Source organism: Scomber japonicus, chromosome 18 (genome assembly GCF_027409825.1).
Source record: "Scomber japonicus isolate fScoJap1 chromosome 18, fScoJap1.pri, whole genome shotgun sequence".
Classification (NCBI taxonomy): Eukaryota; Metazoa; Chordata; class Actinopteri; order Scombriformes; family Scombridae; genus Scomber; species Scomber japonicus.
This window is the reverse complement of record NC_070595.1, coordinates 23,263,512-23,286,197: the sequence shown is the minus strand read 5'-3', so window position 1 is coordinate 23,286,197 and position 22,686 is coordinate 23,263,512. Positions and strand designations below refer to the sequence as shown.

Sequence of the window (22,686 nt, the reverse complement as noted above, 5' to 3'; positions counted from 1 at the left end):
TGGTGGTTGTTAATTGCATTATTATGGCTCATTATTGTCCATTTGGAGTAGTTACAATACTTTGGCAATTTAAATAACATCTCTTATCATATAATATGATGAATCTAATTTTAAAATAATAATATATCACACTACCCAAATATGTGTTTCCTGTTAACACACAGTATCAGTGTCATTTTAGACTCATTTATAGGCTAGCTACTGACGGCCATGCAACTACTGCTCTTAAAGATACTTAAATTATAAAACAACAGGACCAAAACACAGGTGATAATTAAACAAACTCATGACCCCTTGGTCATGAGTTTGTTTGGTAGCAAGACCCCTTGGTAAATTTAACCCATTGGTGGTTTTAACCCCTAATGCGTGTAGTGTTAAGCTATTGTATTTTTCTGACACTGCAGGAGTGATAATATTTAGTGATGGCAAACAGAAACCGGAGCCATTGATCAGCCTTGGGGCTTGCACATCATGACAGCCCACTTACTATTCTCCTCTAGAAATTGCAACATGTGTTTGTGTGTTTTATGTTGTGTCCTTCAGCAAACCCTGAGTCACCATGCCCTCTGATTCAGCATGTGTCATCGGTCTTTCTGGCACCATCTGCACAGGGTGCCTCCTCTCTGCCTCCTCTTGCCTCATATCCATTCACTGATACTGTATATCCATACAATCATTATGTAACTCCACAAGGTAATTGATATGCAGCAGATTTTAAAAATGCTCACAAACTTATATTAAATGACTGAATAGACAGTTAGAACTAGCTTCATCTGAGATTGTGCTGGGGATGTAGCTGTGTGTTGGCAGAATGCACATTTCTTATGTTTTAATTCTTAACTGCTTGACCAAGATACCAGAGGAAGGGAATAAAAGCTGTTAATGTCCACATTATAAGGAGAGCATCATCCTCCTATCAGCCTCTTCACAATGTGTCCTGTCACTACCCACTCAGGCTGTGTTGTGGTATTTGGTGGATCCAGAAAGGGCACTGCTTGGTTTAGCTTCATAATCTTTTCTTTTCCATTTCACAGACACCCTCTATCTGTCTCTCTCTCTCTCTCTCTCTCTCTCCCTGTGTCTCTCTCTCTTTCCTTCTCTTTCTCCCTGTGTCTCTCTCTCTTTCCTTCTCTTTCTGTCTTTCTCTCGATCTATCTCTATCTCTCTCACACTCATATACACACACACACTCTTTTACAGCCTGTCACGGCATAATACAGTCGAATAGACAGGAGAGAGTGCCAGCGGATAAGGCATCAGCAAAAATGCATTCTTCCAAAAGTGGAGAGAAAAGGGGGGCATGAGGTTTACCGCACCAAAAAAGCCAATCAACTAATATGTGTTGGCCGGCAAGGTTGTTACCATGGTGATGTGTTGGCGATTCAGTGCCCACACGCACGCACGCACGCACGCACACACACACACACACACACACACACACAAACATACACACACACACACACACCTGGATGCATTGTGCCTTTCTGTTTGCATTGTTTGCCCATGTGTGCATTTGTGCATGTTGTTCTGTGCAAATGTGACAGGCTTTGTTGCTGTGACCTTAGGTTCAAGCTTTGGTTTGGAGCAGTGCTGTCGGGGCTGCGGGAGCTGTCAGTGCTGGAACAGTGTGTTTCCCACAGCCAAATGGGTCAGGACCGCTGGGTCCCACTCAGTGAGCTGGAAAACTATCCAGACACAAGCCTCACACAGACCAAAACTCCTAGTAGACTCAGTCAGCAATGGAGATCCATTCCTGTACTGTATGCTTCCTTCCAAAGACAGAGAGATGGAGGGAATCCTGGAGTGAGAACATATTGCAAGTCCTCTTCTTTAATAGGCAATGAGGTGGATGTACTTACAGAAAGAGAATGAGAATAGGCGTTTTTAAGATAAGTGTGTCAACATGATGACAGAATGGGATGTGCTGCCAGATTGCTGTGGTTGACAATTTAGCTGTAATTGTGAAGTTTTTTACATTTGGGTATGGCACAATAAAAAGAGAAATTCAAGTATTTATTTATTTTTTTTTTTTTGGTTCTTGTTTTTTGTTTTTTTTTACAAAACTGTCTGCTGTGAAAATAAAGAATATCAAAAAGAGATGCATAAATAATAAGTCTTTCAAATCAAAGGAAAAAATACAATGTTGGTCCATGAACCTCAGAACAACACATTCGTACATTTTCTGATCTGATGTCTTTATCAGCAGGATGACATCATATGTGCTTTTCCGAAACTATTACCCTTTGTAGGTCACACCAAGAAAGTGCTATTTAAAAAAGTTATTGATTTGCTTTTCTAACCCCTTTGAGGCCATGACAACATAAAACATGGATTTTTTTTTCTCATTGACCCTAGATTCGTGTTTTACAGACCTCTACTGACCTAATTTGTTCCAAACTTTTTTAAAAACATGTAAGAGACTCATTCTGTTCGTGTATAAGGTAAAAAAAAGAAAGAAAATCAACTTGAAACAATGTCTCCAGCAGGATCTCTTATATCCTTATATATATATATTATAGTGGTTTCTGTTATTCTTAGTTTATACACTAGCACAACCTGTATCAACCATAACACAATCTGATAGTCTTTTTGTGCATTACATACATCATACAAGTGACCTATACCAAATGGTTGAGAAGACCTACAAAGGGTTAAGTCTGGCTAGGTTTCAGCACACAACCAACCTGGTTAGTTTTAACCCCCCCTCATGCTATTATTTAAAGCTGCATACAACATAGCTACTAATTAGAAAGTATTACAAAATAAAATAGTACATGCAGGCAGATGCATGAAAAATGATTCTCCAGAATCTCATAAACATTAAATATAACTGAGAGGTCGATATGCACACACATTATATTTCCTCCAGAGGATAAAAATGGAGGCTACAATAGAGCTCTCCTTATCACTCCCAATAGACTGCTAAATCTCAATTGAGTATCCAATACCTGATTGATTGAGGTTAACTCCTGCCATGCATTGTCTGAGTGCTACGGGTGTACAAATGAATGCAGTGGGCCTCGTTGTGGATAGAAAGGAAACAGCATGAAGAAAGGGTAGTTAATGGAATTAATGTTTAAGTCCTCTTTCACTGAAACATGAGTTTTGCTTATTGCTACTTCAATTAGATGTTTTGCCTCCTCTATGCAGAATGATGTACTATATGTTCAGAAACACTAAAAGGTTGTTTTCACATTTATGTGCTGGAAAGTCTGTCATGCGCTCACCTTAAATCTGACTTAAAGGTGTCTATCTGCAAGCATGATCTGCCACAACTACATTGGAGTATTGTTGAGTATTGCAGTGATAATGGACTTTTCAGTGAAGGAGGAGACATCTTGTATCCAGCAGTTAAACTTTTGAAGTGAAAAATCTGCTTATTTTTTTACAACAATTTTACAACAAGTGAAAAGAAATACATTTATAAAAATCATTTTAAGGATTTTAATTAGGTTTTAGTATGCAAAACTAACATAGAAGATAAGTTACAATTTGTTTTATCTTTAAACATGTCTGAAAGGGACATACTGAAGGAATGCTGATGGGTATTTCTGGTATTTTGTGTATGTGTGTGTCTTTCCTCTCCTGCTGTTTCTTTCAATCTCTCTATCCCTCTGTCTTTCTCTCTTCCTTTTCATCTGTGCTGGCAGGAAGTTTAAAACTGTAAATCAGATTATGTGGAGGTGCTCCAGACTGACATCTGGCTCTCTGGCCTGCCTTTAGCTACTACAGGCCAAAAGACAAACTGACACATGTGGGCTGCACATATGCACACAGTAAGACAATGACATATTGTGAATAATTTACACAAACTATAAATAATTATGTGCAATCACATATATGCGTGCACGCTTGAACTTTCTACATTGGTCACAGACGCACCAAAAATGCTTATTTTTTTCTGTGATGTTGAATTAGGCCCCTTTTTAAAATGCACAATCATGTGCATTGCTCTGGAAAGCAGTTATAGATTCACTGTGAGCATTTTCATTCATCACAGTTGTTTACACAGAAACAGAATGAGCCACTACACCTACTCTGTCGCTGCTTTATTAAATTATTATGAAGAGGCAGTAATTGTGTCCGTGGGTGGTATCAAAGTTTAAGCCTCCATGACTCAGAGGTGCATAGTAACTACTGTAATTAAGCCTGTGGGACCTGCCTCCTCTTCAGAGTAATCAAGTCTATAGAGATGAATAGAAAACGGAAGAGAATGCTAATGAAGTGTCACATGCTTTTTTCTTCAAGCTGCCAATAAAACAGTCATAAATGATCTTCTTGTGTACAAATCACCTTTATCTCTATGTTGTCTTTAATTTCCTGTACCCTGCAGTTTGCTGTCTCTGATCTGTATGCTTCTACCCTTTTAACACTGGCTTTGTGTTTTGATGTTGCAGATGGGGCTCCTCTGAGTGAGCTGTCGTGGCCCTCATCCTTGGCGGTGGTAGCTGTTTCCTTTTCTGGCCTCTTCACCTTCGTCTTCCTCATGCTAGCCTGCCTCTGCTGCAAGAAGGGTGACATCGGCTTCAAGGTGAGCTCACTGCTGCCACCTGCTGCATGTGGTGAGGAAAGCACAAAATGTCACCATAGAAAAAAAAGGATGCCATAGGAGTTGACAACATGAGATGAGCGAAAAAACCTGCCATATGTAGTGGTACACTGTCATTCTATGTTCTTATGTATGTTCTTTTTAAGTGTGCCAGTTGCTAAAGTTTTAAGGAATGATTTAGTTATGTTTTCCTATGGACTAAAATGCCATGTATGTTTGAATTAATTGATCAATTGTAGTGTAAAAAATTCAAGAATGTGAAAAATATTTAGTTTTGCCCAGCCAACAATCCAAAACTCAAATTTTCTCTAAGAGTGATAAACAAAATCAAGTTATTGATTACAATATAATTTATTGCAATATTTTAAATGACTTTAACAATTAATTTTTTTTTAATCAAAATTAACATGCTTGTTGTTTTTTCTGTTCTTAGACTAATCAATCTTTGGTCTCCGATCCAGGATAAAATATATTTTGATTGCCAATTTTAAAACAACAACAACAAGAAAAAAATAAACATATTTTTAACAAACGTTTTTGGCATGAGAGACACATTACACTTCATTAAAAAGTATTCCTGAAACAACTTGTTTAAGAAACACTTACTGTACTTAAAGATAGCTTTTTCCAGGGAGCTATCAAAACTGTGAAGTATGAGTACATTATTATTGGTCGGGGAAACTCTCTAATCCACACAAACAGTAAATGTTGTAGTCTTTTGCTTTATTATGTGCGAGTGATGTGACCAAGTACTCTTGCCCGTCCCAGGCTGGCACACATTGTCTCTGTGTTGCCTGCAGCTGCCAGCATGACTCAGCCATGCTGTGTCAAACATCAGTGCTGAACTGAGCAGCTGATGGGTGCTAACAGACACTGACACAGGCAGGGGGCATATGAAGAGGGAGCATAAAAGGGGGGAGAAACTGCACTGGCTGCTCCGTGTCGTTACTTTTCCTATTAACATACCGCTCATATTATGGTGCATTTTAAACATGCAACAACATTTTAAATCTGGTCATGCATTTTAATGTTTTTAAGTAGGAGAGTGGATAAATTACAGTCCCGACTAAACACCAGAGCCTTCTGTTGAGATCACTTATGCAAAGCATTTTCTAATTCGTATGGAGGGAATGGAACCATGGCTGACTTCCTTTGCTGATAAGAGAGCTGCAGAAAGCAGAGGAGAGCCAACGAGAGCAGAGCAGCTTGTTTTGTGGTTATGTATGTGGTGAGAGTTAGGTCTGCGTTGCAGTGGGACCAGACTGTGGTAGGTAGATGCTGCAGGGATAACAGTGTCACTAATGAGCATGGCTCAGAAAGGAACCATTAATGACTTTTAAACTTTTTTTCTGTGTGTGTGTGTATGTGTACTGTATGTGTGTGCCCACGCCTGTCTCCCTTTCCTATCTCCTCTGCCTCATTAAGTGAACCTGTTTATAATAATCTGCAGGAGCAGTAGTGAAGTCTAAGCCTGTGTCTGCTTTTCTTTTACTGGAAAAAGATTAATGACAAGTGGATGGCTCCAGCTGCTAAAATGTGCTGTAAAACAGCATCGGACGAAACGTCTAGTCATGATCAACCATGGTCCCACCTTAAGCCTGGTTATGTTAATGTCACTACCCATTCCTGCAAAGATATTGTTTTACAGCACCTTGTCATTGGGGCATTCAGAGTGAAAATTCAGCTACAAAACGGGAAAAAATAAGCCTCTCTGCCCTACTGTATGTTGTTTTAGAACACATACTGGGTTTATTATGTTGTAAATATGCAGGAAAAGAGGTGAGCACAGGTTTACAAAGTCATTTTGGGACTCTGCCATTTGCTAGACACCTCTGAAAATGGATTGGACAAAGATAGTAGGTTTCCTTTATAGTTGTTATCTTTATTAGCTCACGTCCCTCTTTGTAATTCTATCTACACATTGTAAACAATTGTATGGACACGGTTTTCCTTGCAGAGCCATGACTCAGGTTGGGAGAGGACATAATCCATAAAGCAATAGGGCTGCAAATATTGATCATTTTCATTTTTAATTCATCTGTTTATTATTTCTTGATCTATTTATTGGTCATTAGATCTTTCAAATGTCAGAAAATGGTGAAAAATTTAGTTCACTGTTCTCACAAGCCTAAGACGCAACCTACAATGTTGTGTTTAATTCATTAATTACATTAATTTTCTGTCAATTGATTAATCAATTTGTTGACTAATCATAGCAGCTCTAAAGCAAAGAAAGGGTTGAAATAAAGAGAAAAACCCATTGCAACTACTGTATGTATACTTATACTACAAAACTACTTATACTTTCAAACCAACAGATTGTGACTTATGTGAATAAAATGTATGCTTGTCTTTATCTTACGGATAATTATCATTTCAGATAAGACAATGATGATGTATGATGATTTGTGTCTCTTGATCTTTAAACATTTAAGTTATCAAATCCTTATCTTGCTCTCTTAGATTGGCAGTAAACATCACAGAATGGTTAAATCGTTTCTGCTTTTTATCCCGCTCATCACTCAACAGCTCAAATGCAAAGTGTGCATTCATGTGGGACTGCAAAATCACACCGCTGCACCGTCCAAAAAGCTTCATTATTTCTCTCCATCATGGTGCTCTTAGTGGAGCGCGTAGTGTGAGGCTGGGTATTAAGTGCTTTCTAAACTGAAGGCTCTCTGGGGAGCTATGCTACGCTGACTCACAGCCAGGTGCTCACTTTCACACTTCACTCCATGGAGAGTGGCAGATGAGAAACTCCTGAATGAGAAACACACATACACACATTCCAAAGAACAGACACTGGTGTTTTAGGACACATGTAAATGCACACAAACACACATGCACATTTACACACTGAGTCTTTCAAATCTCTCATATTAATCCATCCTGCAACCCACTCTATGGCTGTCCTCCTATCTCATTGCTTTCTGTTTCCTCTTCACTTTTCCTTCTTTCTTTCCCTCTGTGTTGCTGCAAGTGGGAGATAGGCTGGTTATGGGTTACAGTTCATTAACCAGGGAATGGGTTGAGGGGTGGATGGCTCAGTGCTTGTGAATAGAGCACTATGGCCTGCCCAGTTTCCCAACACAGCCACAGTCCTAGAAATTGCTAACACGATTGACTTCACTGTTAATAGTTGTGGGATACTGCTTGAGATGGCAGGACACACTCATGAACAGCATCAAGCGGGGCTTTGACCATGTACTCTGTCATAACCTTAAAAGGTAACAAACAAGGAATCCATCACAATTGCAGGATTTCAGTTACTGGGGGCATTGCTAGTCTAATCTTTGTTTCACCAGTTTCTATACAGTTTCTAAGTTTGCTGTATAACTTATGTATATGTGTATGTAATTAAGAAACCGTAGGGTAAGTTGGACTAACCCCATGGTATTTCTTTTTTAAAATCTTATTATTGTTATGTGTATTGTTATTATTGAGATTATTTCCTACCTGCTATAGTTCATGAGAGACAGTAATGTGTAATATGTTTGGCATGCTGGTGTTGAATATGGAAGAAACTATGGAAGTCAAAAGAAACAGTACTTACTCAACAGGAGTTGTCTGTAACAATTGAAGTTGTTGGTATTTGTTCCTGTTATCCTTATTTCATGTTGTGGTGATGTTTTTTAGGAGATCAACAATTTTTTGTACTCTAACTTTGATTTGTCCACCATGCAGAATCATTTAACCCCCTGTTTTATACACATTCTCCTACTATTATATTTGTTACAGTGTATGACTTGTGTATGTCTTTATTGTGCTGACGTGAGGTTATAATTGCGTGCAGTCGCAGCAAATGAAAATGAATCACATTCAGATGGTGATTTCTGTGGTTTAACACAGACCAACAAGCACATACATGCTAAAAATCTAGATTTCCGGCAGGTATTTACTCCAGGAAAAGGGGATATTTTGAGGATGAAATCCTGAAATCTCAATAAACACAGTTTATCCCTACTCAGCCCAGAGTGACTAGAGAATGTTACCCTCAAATAATTTAGGGTTACCATGGGACCAGCACAGCTGCTGAACAAAAGTTTCACTGTTTCCAAACATAATATGAATATATAACAATATTGAACTTATGGTATAAATATTTCTGAGGTCTTATATGAGCTAGTGGAATTGTTTACTCCTAAGATCGGCATTCTTTATTCAGTACATGCAATGCATTACAGGGAGCTATAGGGGCACACCACAACAATCAGCGAGCCAAGGACACTGCAGCAGGGCAAGGAGCATAAATGGACGGGGGGGCTAAAAGAAAGGTAGCCGGATAAACCAGACAGACAGAGCACATAATGCTGGATGTGGTGTATAGAGAAAAGAGAAAGGGTAACTGTTTACAACACGCTCTCATCCTCATCCATCTCGTAGAGGGTGGTGGAGAGTCATTTTCTGCAACAGGTATATTAATCATAATTGTAACTGTAATTTGTAGCACAGTTGAGTAAAATGATACATTTTCACCACTTAAAAACCTTAAAGATGGAAACATTTTGAACATCTTGTGTATGTACCAGTGAATTGCACAGACAGACCGATTTAACAGCACAGTCAAAACCACACAGTTAAAAAACTTGAACATTGGTGTTTCCTCTTATATATCTTGGACATGTTGCAAGTAGTGATGTAATTCCCAAAACTAGCACATTCATCAGGGACAGTCATTATGGGTTACTCTGTACATAAAGAAAAAAACAAAAACTTACAACTAGTACCAGAGGCCTGTTTATTATATTTAAGCTCATGATATACCATTTTTGACTTCTTTCATGATAAGAACATTGTGTTGTGTTGTGTGTGTGTGTGTGTGTGTGTGTGTGTGTATATGAGAGAGAAAGAAAAGACGGAACAAAAGAAAGAATGGCTTTCTGTATACAGTTTCAATAGTACTGTGCATTAGTGAGTTCCCCCACAGCGTCTTTACAGTGAGCCACACAATACACTCCACAATGTACATGACTTATGTATATGGGTAGGTGGGTGTGCCTCAATACATTTGAATGCTTTCACAGTTGAACCATTGTCTCCCACTATCGCAGTGGTGGGATGGCTTTGAGTGAATGACTAATCCCAGCGTGTGTCTTTGCACCAGGAGTTTGAAAACACTGAGGGAGAGGAGTACCAGGCAGATCTCTCGGCCCTGGCCTCGCCTTCCTCCCAGAATGGCCCCGAGGTCTACATCCTTCCCCTCACTGAGGTCTCCCTCCCTGTCTCCAAACAGCCCGGCAGATCCAGTAAGAAACCACACAACATTATCAAGTTATATCTGTCTGGACTTTTGATGACCTATTTTTTAAGTGTTATTTGACCTCCTTTCCTAACTTCTAAATGATTGCCTTGCCTCATGATATTTCTCATTACTTCTCTTCCATCCTCTCATATATTGTATATTTCACTATTAAATCCCAGCTTTTTTAAGAGTGAATGTCTGCCACACTTACAGAGACAATTAAAAAGAAGTTGTTACTTGGAGTACACCACAAGTGGATTATGAACTTCTTATTAATTTCACATCTATTAATGTGGATGAGATAAAAACTTAGTAAATTTTGCAAAGCTTAGTTGGAACAGCATGACTTCTTTCATTTGTTATCTTGTATTACATGTCCCTTTCTTCTTGCCCCCTCCATTAACAAGGGACAGACATCTGTCCATTGTGTAATGCATTTAGAATTCGACCTACTGCAGTGCTGTGATTCATATTGTATGCAGCCAACTGGAGAGGGAGGAATCTGATTTAACCTACTATTTCTGGAGCTCTTAGTGCTTTTATAAGTGCATTTGACATCAAATTAACATTAATCTAGTGTTGCATTTGTTTCTATTTTTGTTGGTTCTTACAAAATCCACAATCAGAACTTCATACTAGTGCTTCTATTTGTATTCTAAAGCCATGATCCTTCCTTGCAACGTCATGGGCTGCTTGTTTTTCTTCCTCTTTTCGTGCTACCTCAAACCCAGCCTGTTAAAATGTGGCGTGGCTACTTTATGTGCATGTGTAAGATGTGTGTGTGAATCTCAGTATAAGCCAGATTCTGGATGCTGGGTCCCTTTCCCGGAATGACTCACTGGCTGTCTGTGATCTGCTCTGCTCAGCCAGAAGGGAGGCAAGTTGAGGCTCAACATCCCAGGATGTGAGCTCCGGCAATGATTGGATAAGGCAGCGTCAGGCTTGTATCCAATCACCAGCCTCCCCTCTGTCCTCCATAGCTACCGCTGTATGATTGGTCCAGGTGTTGCAGGGTGAGGAATGGATAAATGCCAAAAGGAGAAGCTAGATTGTGAAAGAGGGAGATTGAGGGGAGAATGAGGGATAAAGTCTTCTTTTACTGAGTCATAAAGAGAATGATGTCTTATGTTTGCCTCCTTTCTTTAATGACAATACGACATAGACTACAATCATATTAACTCTTTTACTTTTAAGTATTGTGTTTAGGTATTTGATGTATATGATATTTGTAATTTTGTAGTCTTTACTCTCTGCTAATATTTGAGAAATTGTCACATTCATGTAAAAATGTGAAACAGATCAAGGCATCAGGAAATTACAGGAATGATGTTGTATCTCATCATGTTGATGACATCAATATGCTACAGGTCAAACACTGAAGATGTTGTTGTCTATACTGCTTTTCTGTTGTTAGCCAGGCATAATCACCGAAGGCTCCTATATGCATATTTACATAATTTCATGAATTATCCACTCCCACAGTAACATGAAGATGTTGCAAATGAGCCTAGTAACTGAATGCGGAACAAAAACACCAGTTGTACACTTACTATGAATGGTGTTTTCTGTATGAACCGAGCGACACTCATGAACACGGCACAATGTGTGCAGATGATCTGGCAGTCTTGTTTTTTATTTGTTGCTCTAATCTTTTATTCAAGAGGCCATGCAAAGCTTTCAAACCAACAACTGTGGCATCAAAGTGTAGTGTGTGTGACACAATTGTGTGTGTCTCATTCCACGGGCCCACCGGTCCTACAATCTCACTGGGCCCTACCATCTTCTCTGGGAATGCCATGAGTAGGAGAGAACAGGAATGCACACTCACGCTCACACATTCCACATTTGGAATAATAACACTTCTTAATGTCTCTCTCTCTTTCTCTCTGTCAGGGAGGGGTGGTGGAGGCTCGGGAGTTGGGGCAGAGAAGTGTGGGATTGTTATCACCGTGACAACCTCTGCCCAGTGTTCCAGTGGAGAATGGGCCTTGTGTGTGTCTGCATATGAGTGTTAGCTTGCGTGTGTGTGTGTGTGTGTGTGTGTATGTGTGTGTGTGTTTGGTGCTCTGGGTACCAGGAGACACAGCGTGAGTGTGTGAGTGCGTGAGACAAACAATAGCCCTGATTTAGTCTGGCTGGGCAGTGGGTCAGCATAAGGCCGGACTGAAACGTCCGTGGAACGCATCAGCGGAGGACTGGCATTATGAGCAGAATACAGTGAGAGGTCTGTGACAGGATGAGGAGAGACAGGGGAAGGGTGGTGGCATGCACCAGGATCTAAAAGTGGGGAGGGGATGCTTGAGATAGGGGTGGCGAGTGTGTATGACAGAGGTCTTTTCTGAATCTGACAGAGCAGTGTTTGTGTCCTGTTTGGCTGAGGAATGCTGCTGTCCTGGGTGACAGGGGGGGCATTATGTGGGCCTTATGTCACTGCTGGGTGTCTTGAAGCTGCACACAGAGCTGGCGCGTCAAACGGCACACTACCAACATGCGTGATGGTCATATCAGGCGTGATACATGACCAGAAAACCTCAGTGCCCAGCACAGAAATTCTCAGGACTCCTGCGTTGAACTGTCCACTCATCGATCCACTGACTTGAAGCTGTGAGAAGTTTCGACCTGGCTCTGTTTACCGTAGATTTAAATGTATGCTGTATAGGAACCAAGGATTTTGTTTTTTTCTCGACAGCTGGAGAGCTCTAGACGAGGACAGTGCGTGTGTTTGTGTGTGTCCCAGTTGGAGGATGAGCTTTTTGCAGAAGGGGAGAGGCAGCGTGGCGAGCTTGTTCAGCTGTGCGAGGGCTCGGAGGGTTAAATCCTGCCGAGGCTCTCTCACAGACACACTGCGACCGTGGGTTCTTTCTCACATATACACAATGAGGCTAAGGCGCCTGGGGTTAGGGCTGGGGCCATGGGCTCTCAGTTCTCACACTCTGAACCAGTACTTCATCCCTGCCTGGGACTCGGACTCAGTTCCTCAAGGTGCTCAGAGTGGCTGGCCGCTCCACTGCTCCGTCAAGAACATCTCCATTTCTGAAATATGAGGATCCATGGAGGTATTTGATTTGTGCACAAGTTGGGTTAATTTGCAGAATAGTGCAGTGTCCCTTTAGTAAATGTGTGTGTGGTGGCAGTAAACTTTGTTCTACACAACGAATATTTTAATTTAGCTTGGAAATTAGATTTATTTCCTTCAGGCAATCTCTGCTCATTTGTTAATACAACTTTTTATTTAGGAAAATGTGCATTTGCAGTTTAACTGGGGGGGTTCTCTTTTCTCTCTTCTGTTCTCTATCTTTGAGGCTTCTTTTCTGTATCTGAAAGCAATTCACAACTTTCTATTTTTCCATCTTTCTTTGAAAACCCTTGTTGTTCCTCTGCAATCTATCCATTTTTCTGTCTAAAAGTAATCCTCCATATTTCTTACTGTGTCTTTCCAGTCCAGCTGCTGAAATCATCAGACCTTGGCCGCCATAGTCTACTTTATCTAAAGGAGATTGGACATGGCTGGTTTGGCAAGGTAAAACATGATTTTTTTAATTTTTTATTCTTAGGACATACACACAGACACATAGTATGTGGGTCATGACTCACCACCTTTGTAATCATCATCACGTATTCATTGTTTCAACTGCAATTTGCAAAAGTGCAATTATCCTTACTTTACTAACTGTGCACCAACTCTGTGTGGAATGCGAGGGTAATGTGAGGATGATCTCATTCTAGCGAGGCTAATCTTTGGCACTTGTGTCAGGGTGTTGATTCCATGGGAGACAAGTTGAAATTCCAGGCACAGTAAATTCCTTACAATTTACTGTACAGAAACATGCTGCTGTAACAATTCATATATTTGCTCTTGCATCATTCCAATATACCTGCTTTGTCACTAAAGTTTCCATCCGTCTACATCCCAGGTTTTGCTGGGCGAGGTTAATGCAGGCCTTAGCACCACCCAGGTGGTGGTGAAGGAGCTGAAGGCCAGTGCTAGTGTCCAGGACCAGATGCAGTTCCTGGAGGAGGTCCAGCCATATCGGTTAGTTCACCAGGGATCACACAGCATAGCCTTTCAGCACATGAATAGCATCACATACGTAGCAACAACATTATGTAAATGAATGAACAGATAATGATATGATTAGTTATTGCATGCGTGGTCTTTGCATTCTCATACCCACTCAAATTCTGTTTCCTCTGCCAGAACCCTTCAGCACCCTGCTCTCCTGCAGTGTCTGGCACAGTGCTCAGAGGTTACTCCTTATCTGCTGGTCATGGAGTTTTGCCCTCTGGTGGGACTTGCTTTAATAATCAAATATTGTTTATTCATTCATTATGTCCTCCCTTGGTGCGCTATCATTATTCATAAAAAGTCACAGCAGCTCACAGTCTTCATTTTCTTTCTTCTCCCAGGGTGATCTGAAGAGCTACCTCCGCAGTTGCCGCGTGGCTGACTCTGAGACTCCTGACCCTTTGATCCTCCAGCGAATGGCATGTGACATTGCCTCAGGGCTTCTACACCTCCACAAATACAACTTTATACATAGGTACAGTATGCCTGTCAGTCTAGCTCTGTTTACTTTCAACAGCCTGAATACTAATGCCCCAGAAAAGAACAGAGCAATACATCTGAACAGCCTGTGTGCCCTCTACTGGTCTCTCCCTGCAACAACATCCTGGTGCTGCCTGAGTAGCTGTCACGAACTCCAGCATCAGTGATTTTGTTGCCGGGGGCGAACCCTTCCTGCTCTATCTCTGTGCGATGGTTGCCATGGCAACTAGTCAGTGGCTGCCTGGCTAAAGAGCTCCTTGTTTGTGGAGGAGGTGAGATTAAACAAACTGACATAGTTTAGTCTGTGTCTTCACATGATCAGGTTAGAGGAAGCAGTCCTTGATATTCAACATGTACACATATTACACTATGCTTCATTCAGTGCATTGGCTAGATAGGATAATCAGTTGAATATATCATAAATAATATGTATTAGCAAATCCAATCAATACTGATGAATTGAATGTACTGACAATAGATAAAACTCAACAGTATTTTTCATAAAACTTCCAACACTAAATAAATAGCATATATTTATGGTATGTTTGTTTTGACAGTGACCTGGCCTTGCGAAACTGCCTTCTAACTTCAGATATGTCAGTGAAGATTGGGGACTATGGCCTTTCTCACAGCCGATACAAGGTTAGACTGTCTTTGGATAATGCCAATACCCTTTGAGATTGATTTTTACCTTATCACCCAGGACTCAAAATATAAGTATACATTTTATTTTTTGTTCTATAGGAGGACTATTATGTAACACAAGACCAGATTTGGGTGCCCCTGCGCTGGATCGCACCTGAGCTCATAGATGAGGTCCACGGAAACTTGCTGGTTGTTGACCAAACCAAGTCCAGCAACATATGGTGAGATATTTAGGGAGTGACAAACAGGATATATTATTGACTCAACAATGACTTTTATCAAATGTGTTCCACCACCTGCTCTGGCATGTATTTATTAGTGCCATAATGTTTTTTTTTTTTTTTGCTTGTTCCAGGTCACTGGGGGTGACTGTGTGGGAACTGTTTGAGCTGGGAAACCAGCCATACAGACACTACTCTGACCGACAGGTACTGACATATGCTGTGAAGGAACAGCAGCTTAAACTACCCAAACCCCAGCTCCATTTCCCCCTGGCTGAGCGCTGGTGAGACATAGTTGCATGCCGACACACTCATGGAGACATACAAACACATGCATCAGATAAAACACAGAATGTTATGTATCTTGACGCCATATGTAAGCTGCCTTGTAGACATTGCTGATAACTAAACCTTTGTACCAGCACACTACTCAGTGGGCCTGATTTACTAAGATCCCAAATAGTGGGTACTAAATTGTGTGCACGGTGCAATAGATTGCACGTTTCGTTTGCGTGCATTTTGCGGGTGATCTACTAAGAATAACTGCATAAATGAAAACAGGTGCAACAGGGTGCAGACAGCAGTATTTAAATGAGGGTTTTGCATGTCTTAATGGAGAGTTTGAACGAGCAGAAAGCTGCAAGCGCAAAATGAAATGTGATCAGGTTCTAGTGGATAATTAATACCTGCCCTTCAAAGGTATTATTTATAGACGCAGTTCCTGTCCGAAAATTTACCTTCAGGTTTGGTAAACCACAAAGTGTCTGCCAAATAACATATTTGCATTTTCTCCTCCCTGTATTTTGTACACTGGGATTAAAACACCCCGCATTTCATATTCATTATGGCAAACGTACTAGATGGACAGTGTGTATTATCTTACACAGTTGAAAGACGCAAACCTCAGCGCGCTGCATTAGTAGATCAGCTTCTTTGCAGATAATATCAAATTTGCACAAATCAAATTTTTCAAAATCAGTTTCTGCTTATGGTGTTGCATTGCTCCATTGTGGCAGTATTTCTCTTTGCTGTTAAGAGCAAATGATCAATACTCCCTTTATGATCCTCTGGCATCAACCAGAGTCGAATCACCTCATTCATCTTTACCTGGGAATCCAGCCAAATATTGTTTTCATTTAATTATTTCTTTTAAAAAAAACAACAAACAAAAAAAAAGTTCACCAATAAATTAAACATCTTTGGTACACAGAGGATTCACACGTACACAATACATACACACACAAGGAGGAATGTAAATCATTTCTATGTCAGTATCTTCTATGTCAGTGTCTGCACTGCACCGTTCCATATGTCTTTGATCTTATGTCATGGAAAAGTACTTTGCTTGAGCGTGCTGACTACAAAAGTTCTCTTTTGAATTGCTGTGTTGCAAGTCTAGAATCAATTCTTTAACTTCTGCCCATTTCTCTGCTTATTTAAAAACAAGTCTTAAGAGTTTAATAAGTGCCTCTGAGTTAATTGATATGACAGAGATACATAATTATTACTTTATTTTTCTCCTACTCTCTCTTGTCTCTAATTATTTCTTCTCTCTCTTTGTGTGCAGGTATGAAGTTATGCAGTTCTGTTGGCTGCAGCCAGAGCTGAGACCCAGCAGTGAGGAAGTACACCTTCTGGTGACATACTTGTGTGCGAAAGGCTCAAGTGAGGCTGAGGAGGACTTTGAACAACGTTGGAATGCCTTGAGACCCAACTTGCTTTGCAGCACCTCCCACACAGCTACATCCACAACCCTGGTTCTGACCCCAACACCTGCCTTAGCTGAGGACCCTGGCATAGATCAAACTCAGGCAGTGGAGCTGGCCTCCTCTGCCTCATCCTCCTTTCCCCTTCTGGAGCACTTCTCTGACAGTTTCCACTCTGACACAGGAGACGACCTACTGACTGTCACAGAGACCAGCCATGGTCTCAATTTTGAGTACAAGTGGGAGCAGGCCCGAGCTGAGCAGCCCTACTGCTCTTCCTCCACCAGTGGACCACTGGGCCAGGGGAACCCACATTACCAGGATATCTACTATTCAAGTAAAGGATGCAGCTCAGGGGGTTGCAAGAGTAACAGCCTGACCTCAGGCATTTCCCCATCCTATTATGAACCCGAGCACCCAGGTGTGGTGCCTGTGTTGAGTGCCCACAGCCCCTCAGTGAGCAGCGAGTACTATATTCGCATAGAGGAGCCAGTAGAGTGTAACATTAACCTGGATGATAACGAGGAGGACTACAGCCCAGGACTGGAAGCCAGCAACAGCAGGTTGTCCTCTGAAAGCCGGACTGGTTCATCCATGGCACAGCCTAGTGCTTATTGGTCAACTGCTGACAACACCAAATCTACTGCCTATGACTCCGATTCAAGCCCCACTGTCCAATTAACCATGGAGCCACTACTGAGACAGGCATCTGACACCAGCCCTATAAAGCTAGGCTCCCACAACTGCTTCCCATCCTACCAGAACGACGTTGTCTACTGTGAACAATCCACATACAAAACAGGCCACCAATCATGTCTGTCTGAACTGCATATGTCACCAGAGCCACAATCAAACATTGTCCATCCGATGGGGGGTTTAGAAAACCCACGCAGTTTGTTGCAAGCAGTCAGCAGCCCCAGCTTAGGGTTCTGTGATCCATACCTTGAAGCGAGCACAGGTCATAGCACGGTTAATGAAAGCTGCCATAAAATGATGGGTCCCCTCAGAAAGACACTACCAATTGTTAATCACATTAGCATCGATGTAGGGACAGACGATGGCCTGCTGGTGGGCCAGCGGAGGGATGGAGACACAGAGGATGACTTTTTCTGTGAGGGAGAGACCACTAACTGGACCTCAAACCATTCAGCAAACAATAATAGCCTGAGCTTTGATGGCAGACAGACAGGCAGTGGGCATGAAAGTTATCTGGACCTTCAATATGCTGCTCACTCTAACACAACAGAATTATGGTCTTTGACTAAGGCTACCACTAGAACCTTCCACAGCTCCAGGTCTTGTGGCACCTTGGAGGTAGAAGGAGGTAAAGCTGTTAGTAATCCCAGTGAATTAGGGTCTTACATTCACTTGTGTCATAAAGAAAGAGAGGCCACTCCAATGGAAAATAACTCACCTGTAGATAATCTAAGAAGCATTGATTCTCTTACCAGCTCAAGTATAAATAATAGGGGTACAGCGTGTGACAAAATGGAGGTAAAATATGAAAAACAATCATTGCTAAATGGAGAGCGACTGTACTCTGAGCCTAAGATGATACCCGAGGCAAGCTTTGTAAAGTCCCCTCCCGCTTTCAAGGAGCCTCAGACTGGTCAAACTGGAGTCTTGATAGACAAGCAGAGGGGTAATATCTGGGAGGGAGTTTCAACAGCAGTCTCTATTGGTCTAAGAGACAAGAGGCTAACCTATCCAGAGACATCAGAGACTAGTAGAGTGTTAGACAGCGGGGTGGGAGTCAGAAACTCCACCATTAGCCTGGTTGATCTTGGGGACTACAGTGAGGATGATGATGATGACATTACAGATATTACATCAGGGATCTTTGCCGACTTCAACTTGGACTATGTTGAGGTAGAGGAGGAAGAGCTAAGCCCACTGAAGAATCCAGAGGGAACACCTGACTCTGTAGACACTCTTAACCTGTCTTCATCAATGGCAAGCCCTTGTGACCAGGCCTTTAGCCCAGATCCTTTCAATACCCCTCTCTTGCCCAAATCACTGGACAGTGGATATGACACAGAGAACAATGAATCCCCAGAGTTTATCTTCAAAGAGCTTGGAGATCCCAGAGGAGGTGACAGGAGCCCTAGGCTGGATGGAGAAACTGAACTTGTTGTGAAAGTGGGTTTGGATCAAGGTGTCTGCAGTTCCACCAGCACCTCAGAGCTACAGTTAAAGGGCCTGCCTGATAAGAACCCATACAGGGATTCAGCCTATTTCTCTGACTATGATGCTGAAAATGAGAGAAGCCCTCGAGAGGAAGGCAGTAAGTTCTTTACAGGTCCAAATAGCCGTGACTTGCAGGCTCAGAAATTGAGCTCTACCAGAGATGATGATCATATCAAAAGGAAATTCAGAAATGAAGAACATATTACGAATCTGAGACACATGAAGAGTTGCGTTTTGGCAAATCTCTCAGAGGCTGACCCTAATTTGAGCCATCCCCTTTCCACTCCTGGTTTGTCCATGCTGTCACCATATCCTCCACAGATGGGTGGCTGCCTGACCAAAGAGTCTACCCCTGCAGATGATGATTTTGGATTGGAGACAGAGCATTCAGGAGAGGAGCCCTCATCAGAGCTTAGTTCCTCCATTGTGTCTGAACCTTCTTCTACTGTCCAGGAGGCCTCAGCAAACCATGAGGAAGGGAACAGGAGAGCAGAAGATTGCTCCCCTGTCCAGTATTTGTGTTCTGACTCCACCATAACTGACTACAGAGATGAGGCCCCCAATGAGAATGAAAACAGTGATGGATCCACAGAGGAGGAGGAGCTGCCTGAATTCAATCATGATGAAGAAGAAACAGAGGACAGAAGGGAGGGTGTGGGAATAAATGAGTATGATTTTGAGGACATAGACGCAGGGGAATGTGACTCACAGGACAGTTTATGTGAAGAATCCAACGGCCCTGCTGACCTGTCCACTTCCTCATCATTGTTGGAGCTGTGTGGAGAGAACGTCAGAGCACCACTAGAGGAGGCAGAGGATGAAGATGACTCTGATGACAGTGAATCTGATGAAGAGTTGAGGACCTACAACGTCCAGGATGAGGACAGTGAGGAAAGTGAGGAGGATTTCACCACAGTGCCAGTGGTGGTGAGTGACTGCAGCAAGGCTAGACACCTCCGCAGTCTCCTGAAGATGCCCACCCTGCTCACCCAGTCCTTCTGTGACGAGTTGGAGAGAAAGAAAAAGGCAGTGTCTTTTTTTGATGATGTCACTGTGTTCCTTTTTGACCAGGTATGAGATGTTATTAGGTCAAAATGTGTCTTTGTCCATTAAAGATTAGATTATTGTTGTGTGTGAGGGATATTTTTTGTTTCTGACTTCTAGGAGAGCCCCACAGGAGAGCTGGCTGACTACACCTTCTCCACAGGGGCAGAGTCCAGTGAGCAGGAATCCTCAGAGGAAGTAACCTGTGACCACCAGCTGCAACCTGACCCTGAATCTGAATCCCAATCCTGTGAGACATACTGTGTTTCTCAAGAAACAGACAGGAACAACTCAGAAGAGGGTGAGTTTTATCAAGGAGATAACACTATAGTTCCTATTTAACTGATCCCAGATTGTGTGGATTGATCATAACTGTTACTATGTTTATTCAGGTGGGGGTTATGAGTGGGAAAATGACCTTCCATTTGAGCCCTGCCCGTCTTCACCTGACACCGTCCCTGAGCCCGACTCCTCACCCACATCTAAACCCGAGAGTCCCGAGCCCCCAAAACCTGCAGCTGTAGCACTTAACCGTTTTATTGTCTCACGATTCTCCATCACACACGTCTCTGACCCCCACATGGGCACAGCAACAGGTCTGTATTAACTGCCTTCCATACAGAGTTTGGACTGTTAATCTTAATTTATTTGCATAAACAATATAACATGAAAATCATCAACAACATTGTCACGTACACGTAATATTTTTAACATTGTAGTTTTTTTCTACATTTTTAATTTAGTGCACATGATGTTTTATTGATACAACAGAATATTTTCACAACATAAATAGTTCACGACCTCAGCTACAAAGAGAATCAGTCTATTGAGAGATATTTTGCTGGATAATTGAATGTGTGTAGCATACTGAGTCTAAAGATGGTAAGTGGAGAAGTAAATTAGAGGCAGTTTGAGGAGTTATTTTCCTGCTGTGAAAATCTTTGGAATTTGAATTGGACTCCATTTTTACTGATATTAATTTGCCCTAGTGGGGTCAAAACTGCTCATTATAAAAAGACAATGGGTCGACCATATTATGACTCATTAAACATGTTTTGGGGTGGAATATGACTTTAAACTGTTTGATTAGTCACTATTGTACAGCTACAATACTTGTTTTCATTTGTTTGCATCCAACAGGGAACAGTGAAGATAGTCCAAAAGATTGAGTGTCTCATGGCCCTGACTGGAGGAGGACGAGTCCTTGTTTCTTCTCAACACAGAAAAGCAGCATTATTATATCTAGATGTTATACAGAGTTTTATTTTTATCAACGTTTAGGGCATCTGACCCTGGTGACCCTTTATGAGACAGTGCCTCATATTGTAGTGAAACACCCTTGATGATTTGCACACTGTTTTTTTTTGTTTTTTACGAAGAAAAAGTGATAGCTGCTAATGTGGCAATGTGATTGAGACAACCAGGAGAATGGATTCAAAAACAGATCATATTGTTTGCAGAATAAGAAAAGTATATTAGTTTTAACATGGAGTATGTGATGATAACTGCAGTAACTTATTTGCTCAATGCAGCATCAATTTCTGTTGGTGACCTTACAGGTCATTTGATTTGTGAATTATAAAATAATCATAAGAATAAAAGTATAAAAAAACAAAACAGTGAAATGAGTGAAATGAGAGGATTTCTAGCTGCTCCTCTCATTGGCTGCCTTGGTCCATCTGCTTATCATTGATCTGCCATTTTTAAAGACTGTTAGAGCTCTCATTGTTGGAGCCAGAGAACAATGCTTAGTGATTGTTGCATACAAAGCTTTGGTGGATTTCCAAAAACAAAATTTGACTCTTTTTTTAACAGTTGTGGGTGGTGGTGACAATATTTGAAGATGGCAGTGCTGAAACTTAGTTTGTCCCTTAATCCAAGTTTTAGGGTCTGACAAAACCAAATGATGTTGACAGCTGGACTTAAAGGAAACAAGGTGTTGTCACGCCCTTAATTATCACCACCACTCACTCTGACTTACAGTATCTGTCTACTGTTACTGCATCTGTCTAAAGCACTTTTTAGCGTAGCCAAACTGGTTTCTTATTTGTAGAAGTTGCTCCAAATCTCCCCATCCTGGAATGATATACGTGAACATCTGACACTCCCTATTTGTGTCCACAGTGCCAGCTACAGGTTCACTTTATTTTGTGGTTATTAGCTTATATCACATTTCATCTGCAATAGAACAACACCAAAGGGATGGAAAGGTGTTTCAACACAATTTGCCTGCATCATGTCAACATGCCAGTCATAAATGTTGAATGTCAGTTGGTATCATCTTTAAACATCTTTTCTATGTCTATGTATTGGCCATAGTCTCATCCATAATGTTACATAATTATATTACAATTGTCCTGAAGCCCGGGTCTGAGGTGTACAAAAAAAAAAGACATTCAAACTATGACATATCTCACATATTGTATGAATGTTATATCAACATGTAGCAGGTAGCTTGACTTGAATTACTACTGCTGTATCGACAGCTCCCTCCCTCTCTCTATCCTTCTGTAGCTCAAAGTGCCAATTCTGTTTCCTCTCATCTT

At 41.4% G+C, this 22,686-nt stretch overlaps 1 protein-coding gene across 1 annotated transcript; it reads left to right on the top strand.

Annotated features, from left to right (window-relative positions):
• Positions 1-12,776: 12,776 nt before the first annotated feature.
• On the top strand, positions 12,777-21,561 carry aatka (apoptosis-associated tyrosine kinase a). The gene is made up of 12 exons (XM_053338228.1): positions 12,777-12,847; positions 13,232-13,311; positions 13,706-13,824; positions 13,990-14,077; positions 14,199-14,332; positions 14,895-14,979; positions 15,082-15,203; positions 15,338-15,487; positions 16,771-20,167; positions 20,261-20,441; positions 20,533-20,736; positions 21,281-21,561. The coding sequence occupies exons 1-12, from the start codon at positions 12,832-12,834 to the stop codon at positions 21,307-21,309; spliced, it is 4,605 nt and encodes a 1,534-aa protein (XP_053194203.1). The 5' UTR covers positions 12,777-12,831; the 3' UTR covers positions 21,310-21,561.
• Positions 21,562-22,686: the final 1,125 nt, after the last annotated feature.

Excerpts from the sequence above, each read along its gene's own strand:
- aatka (XM_053338228.1), top strand. Across the intron at positions 20,168-20,260 it reads CTGTGTTCCTTTTTGACCAG|GAGAGCCCCACAGGAGAGCT; the intron begins GTATGAGATGTT and ends TCTGACTTCTAG. Across the intron at positions 20,737-21,280 it reads CCACATGGGCACAGCAACAG|GGAACAGTGAAGATAGTCCA; the intron begins GTCTGTATTAAC and ends TGCATCCAACAG.